This window comes from Zingiber officinale, chromosome 3B (genome assembly GCF_018446385.1).
Source record: "Zingiber officinale cultivar Zhangliang chromosome 3B, Zo_v1.1, whole genome shotgun sequence".
Lineage (NCBI taxonomy): Eukaryota > Viridiplantae > Streptophyta > Magnoliopsida > Zingiberales > Zingiberaceae > Zingiber > Zingiber officinale.
Window position 1 is genome coordinate 77,910,434 of NC_055991.1, and position 11,176 is coordinate 77,921,609.

At 38.1% G+C, this 11,176-nt stretch overlaps 2 protein-coding genes across 2 annotated transcripts; both read right to left on the reverse strand.

Moving 5' to 3' along the window:
- Positions 1-6,956: 6,956 nt before the first annotated feature.
- Positions 6,957-7,875, reverse strand: LOC121968377 (MLO-like protein 7). The gene is made up of 4 exons (XM_042518784.1): positions 7,650-7,875; positions 7,422-7,538; positions 7,127-7,291; positions 6,957-6,996 (listed from the first exon to the last, which is right to left on the reverse strand). Exons 1-3 carry the CDS (start codon positions 7,866-7,868, stop codon positions 7,166-7,168), a joined length of 462 nt encoding a protein of 153 aa, XP_042374718.1. The 5' UTR covers positions 7,869-7,875; the 3' UTR covers positions 6,957-6,996; positions 7,127-7,165.
- Positions 7,876-9,147: 1,272 nt separating this feature from the next.
- LOC122054954 lies at positions 9,148-10,277 on the reverse strand. Its single transcript, XM_042616364.1, has 2 exons — positions 10,054-10,277; positions 9,148-9,905 (listed from the first exon to the last, which is right to left on the reverse strand). The coding sequence occupies exons 1-2, from the start codon at positions 10,250-10,252 to the stop codon at positions 9,148-9,150; spliced, it is 957 nt and encodes a 318-aa protein (XP_042472298.1). The 5' UTR covers positions 10,253-10,277.
- Between the last annotated feature and the right edge of the window lie 899 nt (positions 10,278-11,176).

Consider the following 11,176-nt stretch of genomic DNA (forward strand, 5'->3'; position numbering starts at 1 on the left):
TTAAAATTAAAATTTTGAAATTAAGTTTAAAATTAAAATTTTGAAATTAAGTTTAAAATTAAATTTTTGAAATTAATTTTTAAGTTTAAAATTAAAATTTTGAAATTAATTTTTAAGTTTAAAATTAAAATTTTGAAATTAATTTTTTAAGTTTAAAATTAAAATTTTTAAATTAATTTTTAAGTTTAAAATTAAAATTTTGAAATTAATTTTTAAGTTTAAAATTAAAATTTTGAAATTAATTTTTAAGTTTAAAATTAAAAATTTGAAATTAATTTTTAAGTTTAAAATTAAAATTTTGAAATTAATTTTTAAATTTAAAATTAAAATTTTGAAATTAATTTTTTAAGTTTAAAATTAAAATTTTGAAATTAATTTTTTAAGTTTAAAATTAAAGTTTTGAAATTAAATTTTAAGTTTAAAATTAAAATTTTGAAATTAATTTTTAAGTTTAAAATTAAAATTTTGAAATTAATTTTTTAAGTTTAATATTAAAATTTTGAAATTAATTTTTTAAGTTTAAAATTAAAATTTTGAAATTAAGGTTAAAATTAAAATTTTGAAATTAATTTTTAAGTTTAAAATTAAAATTTTGAAATTAATTTTTTAAGTTGAAAATTAAAAATTTGAAATTAATTTTTTAAGTTTAAAATTAAAATTTTGAAATTAAGTTTAAAATTAAAATTTTGAAATTAAGTTTAAAATTAAAATTTTGAATTTAATTTTTAAGTTTAAAAATTAAAATTTTGAAATTAAGTTTAAAAATTTTAGCCTTATTCATCTCACCCGATCTATATTATCAATCAGGGAATCCTATGATTTTGTGAGATAAAATTGGTTTGGTTACAGAGTTTGGTTTAACTAGCATTAGATTCAGGTTTAGTTTTGGTCTCTACAAACAAACATTCTTCGGATAAACTTCTAAGCTTGGTGAGTCACATGGACGTCATTAGAAGTAACCAACCTTTCGAGGTTTTCCGAATAGTCCTATCCACGGAGCTTAGTACTAAATCTTGGTCTAACTGATTAGGATCCATTTAAGGGTAGCTTCGGTCAGTTCCACTTGGCCAAATGCACCAGATCGAAGCCATATCTTTCTAGATATGGGATGCCCAAGCTTCCCTAACGTACTATCATCCAAAAATTTCACCAGTACCATGATTCAAGTTAAACTTGGTCTCTAAGCCTAATTACCCTGCCGGGTTAGTTTTGTTGGTGCGGTTAGCACTAACGATTTAACCCAGGTTTTGATGAATGACAAATAGGTTAAGTTAGTCTTGTTGTTGTCTGACATTTTGATCGAGTGTGCAGGAGAAGTCCAGACAGGTCGACGGGCTGACCGGATGTCTGGCAAGAAGTCCAAGCGGGTCGACGGGCTGACCGGACGCTTGGCGAGAAGTCCAGCTAGGTCGACGGGCTGACCGAATAGCTGGCGAGAAGTCCAAGCGGGTCGACGGGCTGACCGGACGCTTGGCGAGAAGTCCAGACGGGTCGACGGGCTGACCGGACGTCTGGCAGGTAAGAGAGGTAAGTCACTGGAGGGGAGTGACTGTGAGGACGCGTTCCCGGGAAGGGGACATTAGGCGTCGATCCGGCTTAGGTCCATTTCGGATGTCTAAGTCGAGATCGTGACTAGATTCCGGTCTCGGAAAGACGGAATCTAAGTCATACTTTTTTTTATCCATCTGTTGAACTTTAACTGTGCTAACAATCTGTTTTACAGGATACATATTTGCCTCGGACTAACTTTGTTTTGCAGAAAAAGGGAGTTTTCTGAAACAAGGTGGTCCGGGCACCCGGAGGGGATCCGGGCGCCCCGAGGTCCGGGCGCCCGGAGGGGATCCGGGCGCCCGGAGGTCGAGGCGCCCGGAAGGCGAATTCTATCCAGCCGAGTCGTCGCCACGTGGAGCATCATGGTTTGTGCAGCTACGTCACATTCCAGGCGCCCGGAAGGAATCCAGGCGCCTGGAACAGCATATAAAAGAAGCCCCAGACAGGAGCTTCAGAACAATCAATTTTTACTGAGAACCCTTCTACTGCAGGTCTTGCTGCTCGACGTTCAAGTGCGACGTCAACAACGCTCCGACAAAAGTGCTCCTCCGGTTTTTATTTAATTTTCTTTGTCGGTATTGCTTTATTATCACTAGCGTTTCCTGTACTTATTCTGTAATTATATTTCTACTTGTTAGTGATTGCCCAACGAAAGTGGTCAAGGACCACGGGCCTTCGAGTAGGAGTCGTCACAGGCTCCGAACGAAGTAAAAACATCTGTGTCTATTTTATTTTTCCGCTGCGTTTATACTTGTCTTTTTCGAATCGATATTCACCCCCCCCCCTCTATCGAATCTAACGGTCCTACAAGTGGTATCAGAGCAGGTACCGCTCTGATTTGGTGCAACCACCAATCAGACAGGGGGTGAATTTTCTTTTGTTTTTTTTATTAATTTTAAAACTGGTGTTTCGTTAACTTAATCAATTTATATTAGTGCAACACGAATCTAGATTTATTTTTCCTATTTTTTCCCGCACTACTAATCCAAGACCAAGTCTTGGGATATTTTTTTTGGCTATTTACCTGTGCACAGAATGTCCCAACAAGAAGGATTCAGCACAGTACGACCTCCACTCTTCAACGGGGATGACTTTCCATACTGGAAGAAGCGCATGGAGGTCTACCTCAAAACTGACTTTGACCAGTGGATGAGCATTACGAGACCTTACAAAATTCCGGTAGACACCTCCGGGAATATACTGGATCCTGAAGAATGGACAGCTGACTTGAAGAAGAAGGCGTCAACAGAAAACAAAGCGATCAACACTCTACAGTGCGGACTAACAAGAGAAGAGCTAAACAGAGTCGGTCCACACAAAAACGCTAAAGAACTGTGGGACAAACTGATCGAGCTGCACGAGGGAACAAGCGACGCTAAGGTAACAAAACGAGACCTGCTTTTAAATAAAATTTTTAATATAAAAATGCAGGAAGGAGAAACAGCGAATCAACTCCACGCGAGGATCAAGGACATCCTCAACGGGCTTCATGCGATAGGCCACCAGATGGAGAACAGAGACTTGATAAGGTACGCATTAAACGCCTTTCCACGTAATAGTTTGTGGGCATCAATAGTGGATGCCTACAAAATTTCTAAGAATCTTTCTAAATTAAAATTAGATGAGCTTTTCTGTGAATTAGAATTACACGAACAAACTAATGCTGGAGCCGAGAAAGGTATAGCTCTATTTGCAGGGTCCTCCAAAGAAAAGAGAAGCAAGCCTGAATTTGAAGAAGACTCCGACCAAGACTCCGAAGATGAAGAACACCTGGTAAACTTGGTAAGAAAAATGTTCACCAGGAGAAAGAGGAGCTTCAGCAAAAAGGACCTTCAAAAGATCAGCTCTCCCTCAGAACAAAAGAACGTGACCTGCTACGGCTGCAATAAAAAGGGACACTACAAGAACGAATGCCCAAGACTGAAGTTCGACAAATCAAAGCCAACCAAAAAGAAGGCACTCAAAGCAACGTGGGACGACTCCTCGGACGAATCAGAGGAAGAAGAGCAGAAACATCAGAGCCACCTCGCACTGATGGCCCGCGAAGCTGAAACAGAAAACGAATCGGAAGATGAAGACGGGTTTGAACCCGAAACAAGCCACGAGTCCGTACTCGTTTCCGAAGGCCCGAATGAGGTATACTTTAATTTAAACAAAAATTTTTTTAGAATTATTTGTAACACCCCAAATTTTATGATTTGGAGTCCTAAAAGACCTTATTAAAATCTAGAAATGCTTTAGAAAAATTCTAGAGATTTTTAAGAATTTATAGAATATTTTTATGTAATTTTTGGAGTTCGTTTGGTATTTTTACCAAGAGGAAGAAGTTTAAAATAATAATAATAATAATATATGTTGAAGCCGGGTTTTGAACACAAGATCACGGACCCGAACCCAAGTCTTAACGAACTCAGCCCAACCATCTGGTCTACGGATGTTTTGTTAATTATATATGGAGCGATATATATTTAAGTAGTAGTTAGGAACAGTAAAATAAATTGGAAATAAAAGTGCACAGCGGAGGATTCGAAACCGCAACCCTTGACTTGGTCAAAACCGCAGCCAACCAACTCTTCCGCGAGTATTTCGTGAAAAGGTAAGGAGCGAAATAATCTTAAGCCATAACAGAATACCCTAGGTTATAAAAGGATAAGTTAGGAGAGGGATTAATTATTTTCTTTTCCCTCAAAATTTCTCCTCTCGCACTCGGCGACGGCGTCCGCGATTTCCTGTTCTCGGGCGAAGACGAAGCCGAGGCTAGGGCTTCGTCTCCGACGGCCGGCGAGCGTCTTCTTCCGTGAGTTCTTCACCGATCCAAGCTCCTCTCGTAAAGGAGGACTCGAAGGCGCGAAGAAGACCGAGATTTCAAGCTCGCCGCAAGCCCTAGAAGCATTAGAAGTTCTTCTCTTCGGCTGTAAGTCCAAGGAACGCATGTAAGTTGCTACTCACCTGCAGTAGGATAGCTCTGATTGTTCCTTTCTTTTCCGAAAGCTTTGGGATAAATTGTAGGTGGTTTGTGTTTTTGATCGGATTCTTGTTTTCCATGATTTCGTAGCATGTTGTTAAGGATGGTTGGTTTTGTTTTTCTGCCGTGAATCACATAAAGAAGATAGAAGGGTTTTTGTTTTGGTGTTTCCTTGCTTGTTCGAGTTCTGTTGTGAAGCATGTTTAGGAATTTTGTTGGCTGCCGTGAGGTTCAGGGAAGAACATGAAATGGTTTAATTCGGAGCATGCAGTTTAGTGGCATTGGGAAGCATCTTAGTTTAGATTTTTCCTTTGTTTTGGAACTTGCTGTACAGAATTGAGGAATTGATAGAGCTTTAGTTTCCTTTCATGTTTTGGATCATGCTATATAGAATTGTTGCTAGGGATTTAGTCTTCCTTTCATGACTTCGGAACAGTTTTGGATTGGTTTCAAGATTGTTTTTATTTCCTAAAGATTCTTTAGACTTATGATTTTGCATGTTGTTGGACTTTTCTATTTGTTATTAGTTAAGCATGTGTAGTTTCTTTATTACTAGAAGAGCACGAGCAGTATTGAATTATAATGTTTCTCCTTACTATTAGAATAACATGAACAGACTTTGGTTTGGTTTATCTTGAAGCTTGCTGCCATAAAACCAGATTTAGTCATTTAGATTTGGGAAAGAGAGCATGTAACATCCTAGTATTTGATTTTCTTCTTTGCTGCCATGTGTAGGAATAGGCCTTTTAACGAGCATGCAGTAGAGTGGTTTTGTGCTGTTAGCATTTCCATTGCTTAGTTTTGATATAGATCCTTCCTTATTAGTTTTTATGCATGCAGATTTCAAGTTTATGTAGTTCCAATGAGTTGGAACAACTACACTACAACAAAATCGCACATAGACATCGGTTTTCCACCGGTGTCTATTTGATTTTCGACCGATGTCTATGAAGCCGATGTTAAAAGTCTGCCATTTTAGACATCGGGTTAAAACCGGTGTAGTATCACTTAACGACACCGGTCTTCGAATCGGTTATTAACCGGTGTAGTATCACTTAACGACACCGTTTCATCAACGGTGTAAAACCGATGTAATATTGTATGTTAATAACACCAGTTTTGGCAGCGGTAAATGACCGATGTAATATTACTTTATAACACCGGTTTTACATCGGTGGAAAACCGATGTAATATGTATATTTTTTTAACAGCACAGATTTGATTTTAAAACCGACAATAACAAAAAAAAATACACAAATATTCACAAATTGTACAAATATTCTTCATTCAATAATATCCATAAAATACACAAATATTCACAAATTATATAAATAATCTTCTTACAACAATATTCATAAAATACCCAAACATTCTTTTTACATCAAAAGCTAGCTAATAGATATCAAAATCAAAGTATAACATTCTGTTAACACATCAAGGTACAACTGTCTCAAATGTAATCTAGCATGCATTCAGCCCACTTGAACCGCACTTCATCAATTTCAACTCTGGAGTACTTGAGATTTGTAAACTGTAAAAACACATAAATAATATATTAGTAAATCAAGACCAAAAATCATAGTTGAAAAAGTAGTAAGAGCACCAGGTAACAAGATGACTAATTTGAATGCTTAAAAAGAGACCTATTCATCATTTATCTCAACCACATCAATGCTTACTTCAATGCTTGCAATAAGGATCTTCAGTGATTCACAAGGTATCAGAAAGTTGAATTTGCAGTTACAAATGAAGTAAAAGAATCATATTCAGCTGTCAAAAGATAACTAGGTCCATGCTCTTAGAGAGAACCATACAAAACAAAATGAAAGGTTTTGAACATAAAAAAAAAAAATGTTAGTCATGCCAAGACTGAGATCACTCATCTATCTATCATTTCAACCTAATAAATTAGTTACTTTGGTTTTACAAAGTCTCCCAATTGTGTAGGAAGATCACAGAAGAATATTCCTGATAAAAGTTAACTTTCTTTAGTAGAAACAACCAATAGCGCTATAACAAATCCAGGAACAACAACCAACCATTAGTCACTAATATATGAAGAGATTGCAAATGGAAGTGAACTTAAAGAAACAAAAAGAGCAAATAAAAATCAACTAGACAACAATGGATCCAACATAAAAAATTGTGCAAAAACTAATAAATAATAATAAGGGTTACAAATCACTCCTACACAATCAGCACTACACTTGCTTCCAACTAAGAGAGCCTATAATTAAACAATCAAAAGTGTACCAATAATTCTCCTTTCTGATAAATAGCTGTAATAATAAATCAAAAGCATAGCATGTTGTGCTCATATAGCTAACAATAAAAGTGAAACAAAAAAATATAGCTCTTGGGAATTAACTGACACGTATGGTAAACATGACCACCAAATCAAAGATGAAGTGTGTGAAAAAATACCTTTGGTTTCTCTTCCTCCTTTGGTTTCAATAGCTCTTCCTTTGAAATAGCTTTCCCTGCAGAAAATAATTCAGTCACTCAGCAGTCAGAAACATGCAAATATAAAACTACAAAACCGGTAGAATCTGGGCTTCCAAATGTACATGAAAAAATTTCAAATTCAATGCTGTGTCAGAGAACTCAAACCTTTTGCATCACGATATATTGGTTCTGCACTTTTACCACTCAAACTAGGATCCAAGGATGCAAATCTGGGACAAAAAAACAAAGAATAGTGAACATATATATACCAGTCGTGAAGGCATACTCAGCCGATGTCGTATCCGTTTCCCAGTCCTTCCATCTGTGTATCTGCCCAAGAGAAGATTATCAATGCAAAGTGGATACTGCAACAGCTAAACTAAATCATCCTCAGGCAATGCTATGGAATTATTCAGAATGATACATAATGTAATCCACTACTCTGTCACTGCAGATTCACCTTTGCTCTTCCAAGGACCATTATAAGAGCACTATTTACCACATGAAACTCAGCCAAAAAGAAGATCAGAATGTGCAACTGGTGCAAGCCTGTGGCAGTAATCAGTTGCTCCTTTTCCTACAAGTGATCGCAACTGAACATTTTAGTGAAAGCTTCTTAGATTTTGTTTACAATAGATTATTTTCAACCAAACAATCAGAGAATTGGAAGTTGCTGTGCACTACTCACTGGGGGGCATTCAACCACTGAATCACCAGCAGCTAAAATCCTGCGCTTCAGGTGTGACTCCGTCAGCACCAGCGCGAGCAGCCGCCTTTTATTTCTGCCAGTTGACTCTGCATCAGGGCGACATGGCAGCATAGAATCTGCAACTGCCTTTGGCACGCAGATTTTCACGATCTGGTCCTGACTAAATGTCAACAGCAAGGAGATGAAGCCGAGAATCATCAACTCTGCGAAAACCACAATGGATCACAGAGTTACAGTAATTCATCTATTTCGGATACCATGCACGTCGAAAGAGTGCTCCAATTTAAGTATGAACTTTCTGGTTTTACCGGCTTTCACCTTCTCAAGAACTTCAAAAAGAGTTCTCTTTTGCCTCTTGATAAACCACTGACAACGAAGTCAAAGCAGATGTAACTGTCAGTCATATGAGAAAATGATGCTAATGCAGGACAAGATGGAGTAGCATAATTCCTTTGAAATGAAAAAGATAAGCCATTCAAGGATCTGAAGTATGAAATTATCAGGACAATTTCTCACTTGCAGCCCCAGACATTCCAGAAACTGAAAAATGATTAATCTTTAAGATATAAACTGAGAATTTATAAAACCATGCTTCCTCGTGAAACATGACTGATAACTCGTAAAGAAACCGCTTTCGCTTCATTTAATTTCTTGATGTTACTGATAACTCCCAAAGAAAAGCTAAAAGGTCCTGAACTATGGAATTTGTGAATTTTCAGGCCAGTTGCAATAGCATCAACTAATTTACGAAAACAATTTTTTGAAATTTTGTTTAAACAGACAACATCTAGCAAGGCCAAGATAAAAGAAAAGGTAAATATCACGCATTACTAGTACTAACCTCATTGTCAAAATAACAGATCTTAGCTACCAGTGAAATTCCTGATTATGTTTTTCCTGTGTATAGAAATACACATGATAAAAGTGTTAACTTCGAACACAATTTAGCAGCAAAAAACTGAATATTTACAGATAGCACAAGCTTAAATTCTAAACCATTTGTTCAGGAATGCATATAGGGAGGTACAAATACAATGATGATTTCATCAGGGGGAAAAAAATTGAAGCACACTTCTCCAAAAAGAAATGGCAATATAATATATAGATAGCAGACAATAAATAATCAAACAAAGTTCACAAACTTCTAGAGGTAAATTGGAACATACTAGTAACACAGAAATGAAGCATATTATAATTCAATTATAATCAATTTAAATATGTTTGATGGTGTTAGTCAATAGTTCCCAAGAATTATTTGATCTAGGACAACACCAACTTGTGCCACTATGGTAAATGCCAATATCCTCCGCATCTACACATCTGACGGGAGTAGAATGGAAGGGGCTCCCAAAATCTGAGCATTCACTAGCTTTAACTCAGAGCAAACAATATGAAGGCACATAATAGTGAAGACCTTGTCAGAACTATTCTAAATGACCTTGACAATTGAAGTGATTTATAAAATACTACAGTCAACTCAAAAATCTTCACTTTGTTCCAACTGTTCTTCTGGAGCAATTACAACTATAGGGTCTTCCTCCAATTCATTCGGAACAGAACAGAATAACTGTGAATTTTCACCAACAAAGTTCAGCTCTATTTTGTTGCCATCAACTAGAGAGATGGGATCTTCCGATGACAGAACAGACAAATCAGAATTGCTATCTGCCAACTCAACCAGTCGGTTTTCTTGCTGAGCAAGAATTTTCAAGTCAATAGCTTCTAGTACCTTTACTTTCATGGAAGAATCGTCTTTTCCAAAGTCATGGATCAACTCCTCCTCGGTAGTTCTACCAACATTTTCTTCCTGACCTTTGATCAAAGATTCAACATCTTCTCCTGAGGAGACAAAACTTTCTGAAGCTGTCCTAGATGCTTCACTGTCTTCGTCCATTTTTTGCATATCAATCTCCAAAACAGAAACCGTTCCTTCTCCGACCACTCCTTTCTCCTCCAGACAGATCCCGACTTCGGTTTTAGCGATCGACTCAAGCAACTCCAACCCTTCGTCTCTTACTTCACCCACCGAATCCGATTCCTGCGCCTCGAAACCAGACCTTTTTGTTGTTTCCTGCTTCATCTGACGGAAATCATTCTGCTTGGAATCTTTTGCTTCCGTTTTCTCTAAAATTTCCTGATCCCTCCCGAGCACAGAGCTCTCAGAAACAGCGACCTCCTCCAACTTCACCTCGCTAGCATCACCGAACTTGAAAACGACGCTGCCGTCCGAACACTCTGAGGAAACCACCAACAAAACCCCAATAAAAAAAACCAGCATAACGGACAATAACACAATACCCCTAAGGCGTCAGAACTCGGCCTCGACCTCCGATCCTCGTAGATTAGAAGATCAAAAAGCCAAAGTCAAAGGAATCTTCAGTACCGGAAGTAGACAACAGCTCCAGCGAAGGCCTCGACAGTGAATGAGGGGCGATCCTCGACCTTTGAGTCGGCAGATGGATAGGCGGGCCGGAGAGCGAGTGGCGCAGTGGGAGCGGTGGCGGCGGAACGGGCGGCGAGAGCTTGAAATACGCAGGAGAGAGGCGGAGATCAATAAGTCCAGCAAAGGGGATCTCAGCCATAAACAATCAGTGTCCGGCGGCGGAGATTGGATTCCACATAGCAGTGAAGAGGAGCTCGCTCGTGGAGAGGGCGGTGGCTCGCGGAGAGGAAGGTGGCTAGGGCTCGCGGAGAGGAGCTCGCTCGCGGGCGGTGCTTTTTTTGATGCGACGCGGCTTTTTTTTTTCTTCTTCTGCGGACTGGACCAACAAAAAAAAAACAAGCGAGACTGCGAGCAACGTGGCCGAGGTTTCACAACGCGGATGGAGAAGCAAGGGCATCGATTTAGGAAGGAGAAGAGGCAGATGAGGTTGAGAGAGATGGTCGGAGGTTTAGGTTTAGGTTTAGACGAGAGAGATGGTCGCGTGAGGAAGGGGCGCGATATAAATTTAGGTTTGGAGGGAGCAAATTTTGGCTGTGGGAATATTAAAATATTTTATTTTGGTTCATTAACACCGGATTTTAAAAATCGCAGTTAAAATCGGTGTCTATTACCGAAAAAAAAGGCGCTCATAGACATCGCCTAAAAAACCGATGTCTATGAGCTAAAATCTGCGCTCATAGACATCGGTTTTTGAAAAAACCGGTGTAAAATACTCAAAGACATCGGTTTTTGCTTAAAACCGTTGTTGTTCCACTGATGTCTATGAGGGTTTTTGTTGTAGTGCTATGTCAGTTCACGTTGCAGTTTTGGGTTTCCTTTGCATTCATTTTAGCATGCTTAAAGATCTCAGAATTGTTTCCTTTGTTTTAAATCTGTTGTAGCATGTTTGAAGAAGTTAGATATGCTTTCTTTTGATTTGTCTCTGATATAGCATGCTTATAGAAGTCAGATTTTCTTTCCTTTAATTTAATTATGTTGTAGCATGCCTATGTTCTTTTTAAGAGTTTAAGAAAAATATAAGAAAGATAAAGAAAAGAAAGAAAAAAGCCGAGGCCTTAAGTAG

Coding starts and splice junctions, on each gene's coding strand:
- LOC122054954 (XM_042616364.1), bottom strand. CDS start 10,252: ATGGCTGAGATCCCCTTTGCTGGACTTATTGATCTCCGCCTCTCTCCT. Junction 9,906..10,053: donor GGAGCTGTTGTCTACTTCCG/GTACTGAAGATT, acceptor TGGTTTCCTCAG/AGTGTTCGGACGGCAGCGTC.
- LOC121968377 (XM_042518784.1), bottom strand. CDS start 7,868: ATGATTCTCGGCTTCATCTCCTTGCTGTTGACATTTAGTCAGGACCAG. Junction 7,539..7,649: donor CAGTGGTTGAATGCCCCCCA/GTGAGTAGTGCA, acceptor GATCACTTGTAG/GAAAAGGAGCAACTGATTAC. Junction 7,292..7,421: donor TGGTCCTTGGAAGAGCAAAG/GTGAATCTGCAG, acceptor TCTCTTGGGCAG/ATACACAGATGGAAGGACTG.